We start from the raw sequence: 18403 nt of genomic DNA on the forward strand, positions 1-18403 counted from the left end.
ATAAACTGAAAGTGACAGCCTGTCACTGCTCACCATGTAATTTCAGTTACGCTGTGAGATATAGAGTGCATTGAAAAAAAGCAAGTGCAAGAAAAGAGATTGTCAGACACGGAGGGAGCAGTGTCTAGATTCTAGGAGTTCATTATCAGCAGGAGGTTTCCTTGAAAAACCTGCACAGAGTGCTAGATTTATTCCCCTAGTATATTCAATATCAATCTCTGCATCCATCAGCTATGATCAAATTAGTCTTTAGGGGCAACGGCCAAAAAACTGAAGCTTCTAGTGTGGACAGTGGATATGAGGGCCAAGCCTCTTCCATTCACCGTACACTGTTTACAGTCTCAAGAGTTCCGCTTAACTCACGAGTTAAATGTTTCTCCGCACAGTGATGGCGTTTTCAGTCCAGATGATATTTTGGCTAATAGCTATCTGCATATGATGATGCATCTCAGTCAAGGTGTTCCACCTCTTCTGCTCTCCACATGGACTGTTTACCTGCGGGCAGCCAAACCTGCTGAAATGCGACTTTTCAAACTAGAAACCAGAAAGCTTCCCTCCTCAAAATCTCATCCTTTGCCAATAGATTCTTGGTATTCACATGAACAATCTGTTTATAGAGCTAAATTCAATATTAACTGTGGGGTAAGCCCCCTTCTGTCTATCTCACAATTTTCTCTCCCAATTGATTTCATCCGTGTCACCCTGCATTATGCAGAAGCTCACATATTCAAGCGGAGAACTGTGGCGCTGTTACAAAAGTAAACTACAAAACCCAGCCTCTGAGGCCTCTTCAGAAGGTCAACAGGTCAAGGTGATCTCTGGTGAATCTCTCACTTTACTGCCAAAGTTGGGACCTGGGTGACGAGTCGCTGTTGCTTTCCACTGTCCTTTATATCAAACCCTTAATGAGGATCACTTGAGACAAAAACATATTTGCATCGCCTGACAGGGAAACCGACATGTTGCTCAAGCGAAGCTCGGCGGGAGCATGATTTACCGTGTCTGTCCTCTTTGTTCTGAACTGACAGAAAAACCGAGCCACCGCTGAGGAACGCTCTGTTGACTTCATCCACTTAATTGACACAAGCGATCACTTTTTTTTCCCCCCACAGGAAGTAAGAGCCATCAGAATGTGAGAAAAGTGCTCGTCTAACAGATGTGAGGAAATCGAGTGTGACAAAACCAAACAGCTGCATAAAACGTGTGACGCAAGATTTAAAGCTGCTGGGTAAAAATGATTCAAAGGAAATCATTAAAGTAAACAATTACAATTGCAAAAAAAGTGGCACATAAATTTATATGGCAATTAAATTGCAGCAAATAAACACAGACACTAGTCATAATTCCAGTGCCACATAATTCTGGCGAGAGCTGTCAGCGCTTTGGTTTCCACGGCACTATGAGTTGGGGACTGTTTTTCCATTATTGCAGCATGAGGCCTTCGGTCAGACTGCAGGGCACGTCTCTCGCTGAGAGCCACACAAGGCAGGAGATGTTTTTCTTGGCAGATGCATGTTAAATTACCGCAGGAGCGCACAACCCGCCACAATATCTGTGACACCGTCCCTAACAAGCGAGCTAATAAGTCTGTTGAGTAACGAGCGCGAGGGCCAACGCTGTGCACAGCATTGTGGGAGAAAAATGCGTTGAATGCACATGAAATATGGGATAAAGACATTCCACGCAATTTAGGAATCTACAATGGCGAAGGTGATCCGAAACACATTCCCTTTTGTTTCGCTGCTCGGAGACTCAATATCATGTTGTTAAGCCATGAATGGCATTCATTCCTCAAAGAGGGAATTCAACCTAAAATTCCGAGTATGTCGCTCTCACCCAACAGATCCTTACTTTGCTAGTTTGTTTTGTCTGTGTCCATATTTAGCCCGTGCAGGGAGACTAAATAACATTTCTTAAACTTTCAAATCACGTCTTCACCATTTCACATATGCCTTTAAAGATATTCTCAGCTGATATTTGATTTGGCCACCTGATTTAACACCCATCCACCAGCTATCAGCACTTAAACAACATTAACAACACTAAAGACCTTCAAAGTGGATTTGCAGCGATTGTGGTTGCTTGAATGACTTGAGTTGTTGGCCACTTGTGACCCCAGGGATGGTGATAAAAGGGCGGAGGGAGGGACCGCGGTGCTGCAGGGGCTGCTGTAAGAGAAGAGCTGGCCGTTTAGGGGCAATGGGGGAAAAGTGGGCCATGCATGGGTTCAGTCTTGCCTTATTTCCCAAGTCGTAAATCTGGATTTGCAGCAGGGGCTGTCAGGTTGAACTCAGAGAGCAGCTGGAGGTGAACTGAAAGTCAGACAGACTGACGGACAGAGGGGAGAGGAGGTTGTTCATGACGACCAAAGACAGACAGGGATTCTGAGACAAAGAGATGTGAGTTGTTAAATCACAGAAATAGCAGAGAGCAGGGGAGGTAAGCACAAACACACAGCCCCAACTTTTCTCACATATGAAACACACACGCACACACACAGACACACACAGGGACAGGTGTGAGAGACAGCCCAAAGGCCATGCAAGACGCTACTGCCCACCTCAGTGTTTATTTGTCCAGCCCCCTCCTCCCCTCAGGCGTTCAAAGGGTAAACGTCTATTCTGGTTTAGGGTTACATTCGAGCTGCCTTGAACCCTCAGGCTCCGAGCGCACATGCCATTCCTGGCGGGCCAAATCTCTCCCTGGCGTGCATCACCTGCCCCTGACCCACACAGGGAGGAAGGGGGCACCTCCGTGCCTGCCTTGCCAAAAAACACCCCCACCACCAACACCACCTCTGTCCGTCCACCCCCCACCCTGTGATACAGGATGAGCCACCTGCCCCTCTCTTCTCTGTCCCCCTCCAACTATTATTACAGGCTTTATACGGGTTTAAGTGTTGATCAGAGGGTGGCCGTGACCTCGATAGTTGGCTAAGCTAGGCTAGGCGGGCCTAACGGTTAAAGGAGCTGTCTGGCACAGTGACAAAACAAGGCGATGACAGACGCCGTCTGATAGTGCCACTACCTCTGTCCGCCACGTTTTTTTTTTTCCCTCCAACCAGATCCGCTATCAAACAGTAACGCGGGAGGACACTCTGTGGCCAAGCCATCTGTTACCGAACATCTTTCATCAAGATGTCACAGCGGAATGTCCCTTCACCTTCCCAGAACCTGTTTAAAAATGACATTATCCAAAGTTTCACTGGGGGAATACCTGCAGTATCGTCATCTTACTCCTGTAGCTCAAATCATTATCAAATATAGGGTAATTAAAAGCTCATCGCAGGAGGGCACACTGTGGTATCAATGAGTCTGCAGTTGGATAACAGCAACTGGAAGGGTATTAAGAGAGTGACCGTTCCAACAGTCACCTTATGAAACCACATTGAAATTCACTAGATCCAGATTTTTATTTGGATCTGCAGCAAATTTCACACATCAGTCCCCTAAACATGTCATCACGATCCATGATTTATTCTCTGAGAACACAAGGAAAATGTTGAAAACACCTTATTTCACAATGTTAAAGAAACTGAAAAAAACTCCTGGATCCACACCAAATGTTAATGGGATCCTGACCCGTTTTCGTTCCCATCCATAAACACCAAGTTCGTCATAATCCATCCCCCTATTTGCGTAATCCTGGTAACTACCAAACAAAGTGAAAACATAACCTCCTTGTCGGAGGTAACAATGTAACATCTGATCAAGCTACAGACTTATCCATCCATACCACTTATCTTCTGGGGGTCGCACAGGCAGCTGGATCTGATCCCAGGTGACATTGGTCAGTTACTTAGAAAATGTCACTTTATCAATTTAGGCAACATCACAAAAACGTTAGTGGCTATGTCATTTTATTCCAAACCGTGTTCTCTGAGTATGACGTGAGAGTTGCTCCTCTAAACACGGATTTTGGAAGTAACATGAATAGTTTCAATACTAACACGGCCAGAGATTCAACAGAGCACAGTTCGAGGAATGATGCTTGAATGAATGTTTTATCAGTTCTTTGTCGTTGTGGGTCTTGTTTTAATTAATTGTTTATGTGACATTTTTTTCTCTGAAAGTCTCAGACAACTGTTTTCATTCTCCATACAACCACTTCTGATCGAAGATGAACAAACCCCGAATGAGAAGCATGTGTGTGTGAGTGTGTGTGTGCAGAGGAATGAGGGATTTGAGTGTGTGCTCCTGTTTCTGACACATCGTGCAGTCGGACTGAACATTACTGGACCAAGTGGAGCTGACAGCTGTGCAGGAAACAGGAGTGATGTGAAACATGAACATAAGGAGTGTCAGTGAATGGGCTGTGTGTTTGTGTGTGTGTGTGTGTGTGTGTGTGTGTGTGTGTGTGTGGGGGGGGGGGGGGATGTGTGTGGGAATGTGAATCTAAATTGTCAGAACTTATGAAATAGTTTTTAATGGGCTGTGTGCAGACGTGGATATTTATCTGTTTATAACCACAGTGCTGCAGATGTGGCTTTCAGCTTTTATAAGATAATTAATTCACTGCAGATGGATCCTCCGTCATCTTCACAATGCAATATGTAAGGGATAAATATGAATAAAAATATAAATGGGTGTGTAGAAGTTGTGTCTAAATTCAGGGGCTGCATCCTTCGGAGGACCCAGTCTACGCTGCCAAGGTGGTCTTCATGGGCCACGTAGAATGCGAAAGCCGAAACGAAATTAGTCTACAGAGGATTTCCATGATCGTTGTCACCACTTTGTCCTGCCCTTTTTGCTTTCGCCTAGCAACAGAGCTGCAGTTGGACACGAGAACGTTTTACTGCCCCTTGTTGTTTTTAACACGTGTACTGTAGCCTGATACCATTGCCTCTTTGAAAAAACGGTTTGACACTGAAGTTGGAGCCTTCGTTTCTCGGGAATGAAAGGATGAATATGTCAGCCTAACTCGGAGGAGCCTTTCAAATGGGACAGTGTTTCAACCATTGCATTTGTGTGGAAGTCAGTGGGTCCTCTCCACAACAAACACACGCACACACTAAAGAGAAATATTTTACACTATAACTTCCAGACTAACTTTAAATTTGACTAAACTATCCCCAACCCTGGCCTGCCATGTGAGCTGGTCCCCAGGCCTTCTGTGTTTATCATCACATTGGAGGAGAAAGTTAGTAAGATGACGATAGAGGTGGGCGTACCGTACATCTTGCCCTCATCAGAGAGGATGATCTTCCTGCGGCCACAGGGAGGGTAGATGGCCAGTGCCTCCTGGAAGCTCTGCTCGATGTCGGGGCTCCACACGCCCTCCGCATCATTTTCCAGGGGTTTGTCGAGTCCGTCCCCCAGCTCCTCACTCCCGCCCCTGGGGGAGGGAGCCGTCGACCACTCCGCAGACGTGGTGGGAGATCAGGAAGGGGACAACAGAGCAGCGGAGGGTGGAGGGTCAGGGGTTGGGGGAGGTGAGGGTGGATGTAGAGGGACAAGGCCGCAGGGATTGGATCTGCGTGTTTGGAATCCACAGGTGTGAAGGTGGTGATGCGGCTGGATGTGGGAGGTCAGACCTGGGAATCAGAAAACACAGATACAATTTATATGGTGCTGAGTGAGAAGGAAGTTACACAAAAACAATGTTCCAATCGTATTACTTATTACTCTCCTGCTTTATTTACTGAAGTAAATTTTCAATAACTTTGAAGAGAAGTAACATCAGTGGATGTGTTCCAAACTGAGTATCAATGCTTTTACAACATTACTTTTTATTTAAAAAAAATAATTCAAGCAAGCAAACTTTACAAAGTAATTAAAAGGGCTGCAACTATTTGTAATTATCAGTGAATGTGTTCGAATCTTTTAATTAATCAGTGAAATATTAAAGCCATGAAATGTAAAAAAAAACTACTCTTCAAATTTTTTGCAAACAACAGATAAAATCCCAAAGATACCGAACTAGAAATAATGTACATTAATGTAAAGCAGCAAATTCTCACATTAAAGTTGAACTTTTAATTAACTATTACTGCTGATAATATTTCACCAAACAATTAATAAACTATTCGTTCCAGATCTGATCACGAGTAACAGATTCCCAGGCCGTTATGATTCATTCACAAAATCTCAACTTTTCAGGAATGCAGAAAGGTGTGTATTCAGAATGTGCACTTCTCGTGTGTTTGGGTCTCATAAGCTCCTCTGTCCAAACTTTACAGAACATGTAATTCTTCATATAAACAGGAGAAGACAAAAGCCACTGCAATCAGACTGAAATGCTCCTGAGAGCAGCTGACATCATCACCTTATCAACCTGTAGCTGCTGCATTAAGACTCGCATCAATCTGACGGTGGACCGTGTGATCACATCACAGCTGATGATCCTGACTTGGAAAAGGCACTTTAGATTATAATGTGTTTAGTGCCACGATGAAAGTAAAGACACAAAGTGGCACCGAGTGTTGACACAACAGCAGCAGAGGACACAGGGTTGGGGGGGGGGGGCTAGAGTCAACAAATGAGGAAACCCATTAAAGTGGGATCACCGTCCTCAGACAAACTTAGACACGCATGCCAAGGAGGATCATACCAGGATATTAAGGCCTGGGGGCTTTTTAGGTTGCCCACCTCTCCATCGGCACTGCAGCTGACTGCATCATTAAACTTATAATCAATGTGTTTTTGGGTGGGGGGGGGGGGACTATGGCATGACCCAGCTGACTTATTAAAAGGATTAATTTAACATACAAATGGCTCTTTGTGGCAGAAAAAAACTGCGATGAGATCAACATGTTAGTGACATCACATGTGTGACTTGCAAAATGTCTGCCGACGTAGTCATATCCTGTTTTCTCTACACGCCACTTTCTTTAGGATGTGCACACGGGTGGAGAGTGTGAGGCAGACAGTAGCTCCACCTCTTCCTCTCCGCGGATGTGCAGGAGAAAAGTGGAATGGGGCACAAACGATAGGAACCAGTAAGAACCTGTGAGTCAGTGCAAACTTTGTTTGGTTTTTATTTGTCATCAATGGTTTTCCTGCCGCCGTTAACTGAGCGACCTCCATGTCCATTTATGGCAACGAGAAGAAAAGCAGCGACCATTACGTCAGTGATAATCCCCCCCCATGGAAGTGTGTTATATGTGTGGAGGCTGTAGTGGTCTGCAAAGTCCTGCAAGGCTTCAGTTAAGAAGGGCTTGTGGTGATTCGACGAGTGAGTCATTGTGTTGTACAGAGTAACCCTCTCCTCGCTCTTCCTCTGAGCCCCCTGATGTTCCATAATGCTTCCTGCAAAGCGTCTGGCCAGCCGACCATTCCCCATCTCTCCACACACACACACACACACACACACACATTTGTGCATAGAGACACACACGGAAAAAAATAAACTCATGCCCACACCAATAAAACTCAACCACACAAACGGATGATCAGAAACACTTACAGAGAGCACACTGGGCCAACACTCACCACACAGTCTCCACAGACATGACAGGTATGAATGATCGAGGGTTTTTAAAGCTGACATTAGAGCTGTTAGTATTATGAGCTGATGCTTTTGGGCAAACAAATTTTGTATTGGTTTACAGAGAAAAGTTTGACATTTTTGATGAATTAACTCATAGTGTCAATTATTTTCAAGCAAAAAGTTGTGAAAATTGGAGGAGAGAGATATGGAAGCAATATCGTAAATATGTTGTAAAAAACTGGAATGTGTATGTTTAACTTTGCCCAATAAACATTAAGACGAAAAAAAGTAGTAAAAAACAATTGTTTTGATACTAATAGGACTTATGTAGAGTTGGGGAAATTAATAAAGTTTTGATTTTCAATTATTCATCTACGAAGCCCCCCCAAAAAAATCTGAAGCACCACCACACAGAAGTAAGTGTGACATTGCTCCTAAATAGTTTCTTCTCTCGTGAGTCTGTGAGGGTTTATAACTTTTTACATCCTCTGAGTCAAATCACACCACTAAATTATCATCAAATTAAATAGAGACAACATATATAGTAACAGGGTCATTTGTGGTTGTGTGTTTTGTGTAAACAATCTTTATAAAATGAGACCTGCCACTGCGATCAGAGCGACACATTACAATCCACAGAGATCTGTTACTCAACAATGGCTTCACTAAAATCACATGTCGGTCACTGTGAGATGAGGCCATAAACCATTAATGTGCTGCTTGTAGCCTCAGTCAAACGGGAGGTTAATTAACGTAAGCCCGGCCTTAAAACAAGCCCCCCTCCACCTACAAGCCCACCAAACCACCACCATCCCTCACCCATCCCACACAGGCCACCCCCAGGGAGGCCCCTCTTCCCTGGATCCGCTCAACAGGATAATCCCTCAGCTGGTGCTGTGGACAGGGGCCACATAACCCCCCCCCCACTCCCCCTTTATACAACTGCACACACACACACACACACTGTAGCGGTGCAAACAAAGTGCACACACACACTTTCTAATATAAACACACACCCAAACACAATCAGACACCACAAGAATCAGCAGGTTAACTGAGCCTCTTCTCACCTTTGGCCTGGACCAGTGTCAGCCAGGTGGCAGGTGGTTAGGATACACAGAGGCCTGAACCAATGTTGTGTAGGTCCCTCACTTTGGTCCAGTTTAAAATATCTCAACAACTACTGGATGGACAACTATTTTGTACAGACATTCATGGTTCCCAGGAGATGTACCACGAATGAATTGGTCGATTTCACCTTTTCCATCACCAGACATTTGATAGTAAAATTTTGGAAAGACATTCACGGTCTATAAAACTTTGTTCACTCACTTCCCCAGCAGGATTAAATATTTAATCCCTTGGCTGATCCTCTGACTTTTTATTTGTCCAGTATTTGGGTTTAGGATCAAATATCTGCAAAATGTAACATTCCCAGCAACCTCCACTCTTTTTCGTGTTCATGGCTAATTGGAAAATATAAGCACATTAGCATTATCATTGTGTTTTCATTAAGGCATGCTGATGTTAGCTGTTAGCATTTGGTACAATCTGAAATTAGCTGCTAAATTCTAAGACAACCTCTGTTAATACTTGCAATCAATAGGAAGGAGTGCAAAGGTGTAGTCTTATGTGTACAGTAGTGTTGGTCAAATGGGTGCAACACTAATGATTATTGACATTATTAATTAGTCAGCTGATTATTGTCTCAATTAATTGAGTAATAATTCAGTCGACATTGAACCAGGAAAACAGTAAATGTTGCCCATCACAATTTCCTAGAGGCCAAATTATTGTCAAATGTCTTTTTTGTCTCATTAAGAGATTAGAAAATGTTGTCACGTATCATAACCTGAAACCATTGAATTTTTTTGCATTTTACCTATTCATTTTTTATTCAATTAAGAGGTTAACAGACTGACCACTGCATCAAACAGCTGGTCAATATTACTGTGAAAAATAGCTGAACATTATGATTCATGTCAAGTTTGTGTTTCCCAAGTACTTCAGAAAGATAAAGTACCTGTTAACTCTGTGTGTGTGTGTGTGTGTGTGTGTGTGTGTGTGTGTGTGTGTGTGTGTGTGTGTGTGTGTGTGTGTGTGTGTGTGTTTGTGTGTGTGTATACTGGTCACAATCTCTTACTAATCAGGCTGGGAATGTAAAGGCAGAAAACGTATTCTGAAAATAAGAAGGCAGCAGTATGGGATCGGGCTATGCGATGGAAAGTCGCGGTGAGAGACGCTGGAGACACACAGGTGTGTGTTTTGTTGGGTTTTGCTGAGAGGACATGTTCTCTGGCATCGAGCTTCACTGGGCTGCACCAGCAGGAGCCCCCAGGCTTCATACACAAACACATATGTATACACACATATATACGTGTATACAGTCCTGTGGGTTTTCCATTTCATACTCATGCTCATTATGCAGCTACTCCAAACACACAAGGACAATTTGTACACAACTTTATTAACTTATTTATTAATTAACGGCTGAAACTCAGGTCTTGTTTTGTCTTTCAGCTCATTGTTTTGGTTTTACAGCCAGCCACTCTACTGTTTTGGTTCAGTCTCAGCGCTCATATAGTAAATTCCCACAGCTGCTTTTTGTGTAAAAACTTTTCCTGCTCAGCACCAAACAGTGAATGAGCAGAGTTAGCAACTAGCTGCTGAACATTTAGTGGATGATTTAGCAGCTAAGGAGCCAGATATTTCCCTCAGGAGGGGTAAAGACCAAAAATAGAGTGAATATTGGACATAAATATGCCAATAATAACAATAATACTATGTCAGTGCTATGTTTGCAGCTCCTTACAGAGAGGACGGAAGATCAGGACTTGGTTGTCATTACCTAAAGAGTTGGAGCCAAAAAGGACAGAGGGTCTATCAGATCATCCACACAGAGAGATCTATCAGACATGGCTGGAGTCAACAAACAACACAGTCACACACACAGACGCACACGCACACACACACACACACACACACACACACACACACACACACACACACACACATACTGCCCAGAGCTGTGAGTGCACAGTGCAGTTGGTAGAAAAAGAGAGGGGAGGGGGCGTGCAGAAAGTCTTTGTTCTATAAGGCTCATATCTGAGGCATTATTCGTTTCTCTCGTGCGAGCGGAGGAGGAATGATCGCTATGTGGGATGAGCACAGCAAAAAGAAAAAAGAAAAACTCCTCCACTATGGTGAGGGCTTGTCTCAGGGCAACTCAACATACACACACTCTGACTCCCGAAACAAGTTTGGAACACAGATTCCCCTGCTCGCTCATCATGCTTTTTACCTCCCTTCTTACCGACATACAAACACACACATCTACACCCACACACAGATGCACAAATGCTACTGAAGTGCAACCAACACATACTTACAGTTCACATGGCAATACAAGTAATCCATCTGAGACAATAACGACTCCAAAGCCTTGAAAACTAAAGGCCTGGAAAAAAAAAAAGAACTCCTGTGGCTGTCACAGACTTCAGAGGAGGCTTTGACAGGTGTGTGTTTTAACCCCTACCGCCACCCTGCTCCATTACACCTGTTTCCCCCAGTGGAAAAACATAGCGCTCTCAGCTGCCCTGTGGGACGCCATAACATACACACGCACACATATGCACACAGCCCAGCGAGTCCTGTGTTAGCTGTCTCGAACTCTGACCGAAAACATGCTCTACACGCGCACACTGCTCTTTTCACCGCTGCAGCGGCTCAGAGACTCTGAACACAAAGTCTGTCAAACTGAGTTGGAGTCACTCTTTTGCTTCTTCTTCGCTTGAGTATAATGTTCACAAGCTCAAGAACAGCAACCATTTTTAAGCTAAAATTCAAAAATATCAGCTCATTCATTCTAAAATATCTTATCAAATTTAGATATTTACTGAATTTCTTAAGTTTCTTATCATCATACATTTTAAGCTTTTACATTTCACTATCAGAGTTCACCAATTAATTTAATAATGCTATAAAATCAGGTTAATTATATTAATTCACTGATTGTAGCTAATTTGCATCTCTGCTCATTTCTAAAAACAGTCAGTCAGCTGAATCAATGTAATGCAATAGACGTAGTAGTAGACTCATGCAAACATATAGGAGATGGTTGTGAACATTTTAATTCAAATCATAACTAACAGAACTGTTTAAGATAATCTAACAGGCTGCAACAATAACTAACAGCAACAGCAGCCACACAACAAGGGATACGATTTATAGTTAAAATATTATTGATACAGAAAAAGAACTGAAAGACAGAAGATAATGACACCACCCATGCACAACAATAATGTACAGTAGGCTATTGAACACAGCACGATATCACCGGTGGAAAAGTAACAAACATTTATTTCAATATATTGTACAACATGTCTTATGATTTCTTGCTACTTCATACTTTTACATTTTTCCTTTGTTTTCCTTTGTTGGTCAAGTTTTTAAATACTCTTATACGAGGCCATCTCTTTTTGGACATTTTATATTGTCGGTAGTCCTATTGCATAAGATATTGTGTGTGTGGGTGTATGTGATTGTGTGTGCATAAGGTGTGCCTCTGTGTTTTAACTGAGACTCAGTGTATGGCTACATGATTTTCCCCTTCTGGGATTATAAAGTTTACATTGACCTTAAAATGAATCACATGATGACCCAAAACTTTAAAAAACTTATCACATGATCAACCAAAGATTTTAAAAGTGGATCACATGATCAACCGATACAATATGATGCCCTAAACCAAAGAAGAGTTTATAGTTCAGATTTATTTCATTAAAATGCTGCTTACACCCTGATATAGAAATATTCCACAACAAGATTAAATTGTAAACACATATAAAAAGAAGCCATTCTACAAACAATGTACATTTGATACTTGAATGCACTCAGTGGTGGAAAGTGACCAATTAGATTAACTTTGATTCAATTATTAAGTACTAGCATTTTACTTTTTTCACTAAGCATTTCTCACATCTTCTACCTGCTGCTGCATCGTATTTTCACTTCACTGTATTTCAGAGGGAAATATACTTCTTTCTGCACTTTACAAATATGACAATAAAGTCTATACAAAACAGCAAGAATCGGTTTATTCCAATATTAAAGTACTGCTCAGATACTGATCTATCAATAATAATGATTGATATTTTATATACAGCAAAGTAGCCCGATATATATTATAATATATACAACTTGATCAGAGACAAGTTTCCTGCACAGTGATTCATTTAAACCAGACATACATTGAGCTGATTTCTGCCTGACTTTTACATCTCATGGGGAATTTTCACATTTTGTTTAAACTTTGACTAAACTTATGTGAAGGATCACAGGAAAAGCTTTGATTGTAGCAGACTAATATTTTAATCGGTGACATTTTAACATCAAATTCTAATTCAAGTCTATGAATTTTCATTAAAACTCTGATCATCAAAAAAAACGAGCGACAAATACAGAACAAAAGGCAACAGTGACGTTGCCAGTCCACCTCCAGTCTACTCACACGTGTTGACAGAGGAGGGAAAAGAAAACCCTTCACCGGCGAGTTAACAAATACACACGGTTTGATTTATCTCGGTTTTCAAACTTTTACCCAGACAGGCGCTAATGTTTGACTGCGCGCCTGTGACGCGATTCCTTCAAATAATAAAGAGCAAAAAAAGTTCCGGCTGCAGCACAGGAAGCCACACACACTCACACACACACACCCACACACTACACTCTGCACTACTGGCATTAAAGGGGGAAAAAAATGTCGGAATTTGAGCGAAGAAATGTGAGATATTTGCGGAATGTGGTGTCGGACAGCGTGTGAGGAGGATTCGGGGGAGAAAGCGCCGGGAAACCGCTGCGTTCGCGTCCCACAATATGAACAAAGTTTAGAGCGCGACACAAGAGACGCACTTCAACGTGAAGCAGAGCAACCACAACACCACAGGATGTGCGAGAATAATAATGTAATAACACTTACCCGGAGAAACAGGTCCGACGCAGGTGCAGCAATATCTAATTTCTTTCTCCTTACTTTCTAAATATATTTTTTTTGTTGTCTGAAAATGAATGAAGTGACTCTCCTCCTCAGTCCCGGCTTCTCCTTTCCTCTTTATTCTATTTTTCCCTTCCCCTTTGTTTGTTTTCTGCTGCCTCGTCTGCTTCCTTAAAGCCGTTTGTTTGATGCGAGAGGAGGGCAGGAATTCCAGGAATTAGCCGTGGTATGACATGAAGCCTGGAAAAAGCCAGAGGAGAGAGAAAAGAGAGAGAGAGAGCGAGGGAGGGGAGGGGAGAGGAGAGGACGGGAGGAGATGGGAGGGGAAGGAGGGAGGGAGGGAGGGAGGGAGGTCTGACCGGTCATCACGTAATCACGGGGAGGGGGAGGAGGGGAGGAGAGCACAGGAAAGGAAAGGGTGGTGATGGTGGGAGGTGTGTGCTGCTGTTTGGGAAATCTAATCAAAAATTACCGATATATTTATTTATTGTATACATTAGTGATTCATGTTGTTGGTAAATGCTCCTGATGCGCCTGTGCTCCGCATTTGTGTGTATTGTATTGTACATGCTATTTCCTTTTTTTTTACATATTCTCATTTGGCTTCTTTCTATACATTGTATTATAGTGCACTTGTTTGTTTTTTACAAACTTTCTATTTCTTACTCGTTCCTATATTGGTATTTCTATTTATTGTTGTTGTCTTAGTCTGTGTATATTTCCATTCTTGGTTGGAGCAAATGTAACAAAACCTAATTTCCCCTCAGGGAGCAATACAGTCTTTGTGATTCTGATTCTTAATATTCTCTTATCTTATTGTTTTTGATGCTGTGAGGCAAAGCACAAGTTCCATCAATGATGCCAACACAGTTTGTTATTGAAAATCTTCGGCATGTTATTATGAACAATGAGTGGCTCCACTTTTCTTTACATTTACACCGACAGATAATGCTTAGACAGAGCATTTTGATAGAGATGACTGAAAGTGTTTACATGTGTAATGTTAGAGACTCTCCAAGGCATTTAAAGAACAATGTTTGGGCTGGACAATAAATCAATATCAACATTTGATATTTTCATCATTAGCAATATAGCAAAACTTCTATATACGTCAATCTAAAGCTTATGCATTGTGGAAGCACAGTGAGGAGCTATGGCCTATAGTTTATTGTCATCCTTATAAAACGACTTTCCTGTTGCCTCTTTCAAGACTTTTAATTTAGAGAGGAGATATAATGTTGTTGTTGTTATTATCTGATAAAAAGCTTAGTTTAAGTCAAATAAATTAAGTTTTTAAACATATTTGGAGAATCCACCTGTTGATTGCAGTGTTTAAACCATCTTTTGTCCATATTCTGACATGAGCAGTCAGAGGCGATAATACTGCTGGACACGGTCCTGCTGCTGAAGTCATTAAAGGCCTGATTGTCCGAGATGTGATTCTGGACTTTGGACACTGTGAGGCAACAAGTGTATGACAGCATACAGTGGGTAACACACTCCTCTAGTGGATATCTTTGGTATTGCATGGTTTGAATTCACCTGATTGAACAGGATATATTCCAGGACACATTTCCAGGACACTTCTTTTTCTGCTGGTAACGTGTCCTGTTAATTTACTATAGTTATGACATGAGTAATGACAAACTCATTAATACCTTTCTTTTTAAATGAACAAGTAGCTATGTGCCATGTTTGTTTTACTAAGCTCAGCAGTGGTTGAGTGTGGCGGTTCATCAGGAGACGTCCTGTCCTCACACAAGTGATTTGACCATTTAGTAAAAAAGACACTTTACCCTATTTCTCTTCACCTCCTTGGTACAACCTCAAACCCACTTCCTCCCTCCATCTTCTCACCACAGTCCCTGTCCTGCATATTCATATGACAAAATGAAAAGAGAGATGAAACATTTGTCTAATTCAAATCACTTTATTAATAAAGTTTCATTGCATTCTCAATCAAGTTTAAGGCAGATCTAGTTGCTTTCGTGAAACACACAGATGCTGATTGACCTAAAAATACACGTCATTCTTCAACATCACACCTATCCACATCCTCTAGTAAAACCCAAGTCACAGATGGATTCACATTGCTCATTTGTTCTCAACATAACATTTTCCTCAGTCTTTCTTTCTTTTCATGCTCCTACGTTTTCAAATGAAAGTTCATTTACTTCAAACAGTGGTACATATACCCGACAACCCAAAGTGGTCTACAAACAGTCTGGACTAGACTCTGTTAAATAAAGCCTATTACAAACTACAGGATATTTTCTTTGCACTCGTTTTAAGGAAAAATTAAAAACAAGACAGATTAATTTGGTCTAAAAAGAATATAAATTAACTTAAAAGCCTCCTGTTGAAGAAGAAGTTGTACTATTGACTTTATAAAAGATTCTATAGAAAGTACTTGGAATGTAATGAGAAAGTATTGTACAAAAGGTTTATAGATGAAGGCAGAGACTGAATAAGAAAAAAAAAAAAAAAAACGCTTGTCCTAAAAACCTTTCCACTGTGCGGTGCTCTACAGTATCACACTGCCGGGACTGACTGTAACACACCAGAACCCTGGGAAGTGTGAAACTAGACACTGTGTGATTCCTCATGTTTTGGTCCGTGCTGTGTGACCCCTCCACAGCACTAATGGAATGACTGGCTAATGAAGCTGAGAGCTCCACGCTAACTTTACCCCGAGGCTCTCATGTTCACAAACTATGAGTCCAGTTCACTTCAGGGCCCCTTCTTTACTCTGGGCCGTAAAGACACGTCTCCGACCCTGCGTTGTCCACGTCCAGGAAGCATGTTCTCTTCTTCTGTTTTACCCCATCGTGAGTCTATTTCCTACTGTGGCAGATTACATCCCGAGTCCCAGGTTCATTTCTTGGAGAGGAATTTCATCTTGTTTCCTGAAAAAGAAAAAGACGTAAATTAGATTAAGAACCATTGATGGACGGACGGATGTATAGACAGACAGACAGATTGTACAGTAACACTAACCTAGGCCCTTGAGGAACTTGTTGACTCCTCGTTGCTCGCTCCCAGGCAGGGAGTCCAGGTACTCCTGTGCTCTCACCTCAAACAGACCTGAAAACAAACAAACAATCAAAAGGGACATATTTCAAGTTAAATGTTATGAGGACACCCCCCGTATAAATACAGTAAAAACCATTGTAATAAATATACTGAATAATTCTCAAAACTTTGAGGCAAGTCCCATCAGTACTGAGATCATTCAAGTAAGTCAGTAAGTGAGTAAAATGGTGCATTACAAAACCTACAAAATAATGGCAGTGACTACATCCCTGAATTTAACAGGTTATTTTTATCCCTGGAAAAATATTGTCAAAACTCCAAAGGGTTTAGTTACATTTTATCACCATTTACACATATTTTAAAGTCTAAACCGTTTTATTTTTGTGAGTAACAACATTTTCCCTTTTTCCAGGCAATTGTTGCTGCAAAAAATTGCTCTTGCAAAAAAATGTACACAATACTTAAAAACAATGTCAATGAGTGTAAAATTTCTTCTGAGATCATTTGGAAAACTTTTCAGAAACTCTAATGAAAAACACGTCCTCCCAATAATAGCTACTATACCTTTTTCACATGCAGGTATAGTACGTATTTAAGTTCAGCCAGTATACTGTTATTCTGATCAACTGTACTGTGACACCACTAATCAATCTCTGTACCTCTGAGGCCCTGCCTGCGCATCTCCCTCTCCTGGATGAAGCCGGTGAACATCTGTGTCTCCATGAACACCTCCAGAAACCTCCTCAGGCTCTTGGAAGTGACCGCCTTGCGAAAGGCCTCGCGCTGAAAGGACGAGGAGGCAGAGGAAGAAGGGCTGGGCGAGGTGGGGGAGGATACAGACTCCTCGTCCCGCTCTGCTCCGCCCATGAAGACGGAGTAGTGACCCACCATCTCCACAAAGAAACGCACAAAGGCCTCTGATACCACTGTGCTGAGGGAGCTGGAGTCTGAGAGGAGGCAGAGGACGGAGAGCCAGAGAAGGAAAAGCAAAGATTTAATCATGTGACTTTCAAAGAGCCGACTGGATGCAAAGAAAGGTCATACAAAGTTGATCAATAATAATAAATCGACAAATCAATAAAGGTATTTCTGTCTACTCACTGTTTAGACTAATACATTCCTTACTTGCTGAAAATATAGGACAATCCCAAACTCATACATCTCTCTTTTCACAATAGACATGATCAGCTTTTTACACTAAACTTTCCGGTCTGTTGTCCTTGTGGCCATTAACATTCTGAACCACTACATGGCAGCAAAAGCTAAATTTGGATCATTTTTTACATTACTTTGAATTTCCCGTTAATACAGGCAGACCACAGTGTAGACTGTCATTATTAATGGTTCTTAAGAATCAAAAAACTTGGAAAACCAGAATCACAAAAGTCACAAAATGGATCTGTTCATAAATGTTATTTCTGAAAGTTTAACGGCAAATGATGGTACAGTTGGTCGGTGAAAGTGTTCTGAAAATGATCAGCAAAAACAGTTTCTTCAAATGTGTGGTTATAATACACCATTACTTACATTGTTTTTATTGTATTTGGTATTTTAAATAAAAACATTTGTACATTTGCATCTTAGCAGAGGCTACAATGAGAGTGCTGTCACCATTGGGCAGATCTCCTTTGTCACAGGCAAGCTCCCTCCTCTTGTCCAGCACATGCTCGAGAGCTGCCTGCAGCTTGTGAGGGAGAATGGAGTCCTCATCATCCAGCTGTGCAGGCAAAGACACAGATGAAAACTCAGTCAACATACTGCAGTGAATTAACATATTGTATTCGCTCCACATCTGCTAGAACCACTACAAATGTAATGGACTTAAAGGATGAGACAGCCCCTGTGATTAAAGATGGATTTTCAATGTTTCCTGAGTGTTTCTCTGGTTTCTACCTGTCGTAGGAAACGGCTGTTGCCGAGGTCGACCACCAGGACCTGAGGGAAGAGCAG

At 41.9% G+C, this 18403-nt stretch overlaps 2 protein-coding genes across 7 annotated transcripts in view; both read right to left on the bottom strand.

Moving 5' to 3' along the window:
- Nucleotides 1-13728, bottom strand: part of LOC117763435 (transcriptional enhancer factor TEF-3-like) — a 38041-nt gene extending 24313 nt beyond the window's left edge. For 3 of the 6 annotated variants that reach the window (XM_034588554.1, XM_034588552.1, XM_034588551.1), the window contains exons 1-2: nt 13406-13728; nt 5171-5533 (exon numbers count right to left, since the gene is read on the bottom strand). In XM_034588554.1, coding sequence (XP_034444445.1) covers nt 5171-5177 — 7 coding nt within the window. In that variant the 5' untranslated portion in view covers nt 5178-5533; nt 13406-13728. The remainder of the gene's footprint in view (nt 1-5170; nt 5534-13405) is intronic. The other 3 variants (XM_034588556.1, XM_034588555.1, XM_034588553.1) reach the window with 2 other exon arrangements.
- Nucleotides 13729-16240: 2512 nt separating this feature from the next.
- The window catches only part of si:dkey-82f1.1 (DENN domain-containing protein 2A), a 33386-nt gene continuing 31223 nt past the window's right edge, over nt 16241-18403 (bottom strand). Inside the window, exons 16-20 of the mRNA XM_034589102.1 lie at nt 18347-18388; nt 18065-18170; nt 17113-17400; nt 16418-16504; nt 16241-16326 (exon numbers count right to left, since the gene is read on the bottom strand). Coding sequence (XP_034444993.1) covers nt 16295-16326; nt 16418-16504; nt 17113-17400; nt 18065-18170; nt 18347-18388 — 555 coding nt within the window. The 3' untranslated portion in view covers nt 16241-16294. The remainder of the gene's footprint in view (nt 16327-16417; nt 16505-17112; nt 17401-18064; nt 18171-18346; nt 18389-18403) is intronic.

Source organism: Hippoglossus hippoglossus, chromosome 6, assembly GCF_009819705.1.
Source record: "Hippoglossus hippoglossus isolate fHipHip1 chromosome 6, fHipHip1.pri, whole genome shotgun sequence".
NCBI lineage: Eukaryota > Metazoa > Chordata > Actinopteri > Pleuronectiformes > Pleuronectidae > Hippoglossus > Hippoglossus hippoglossus.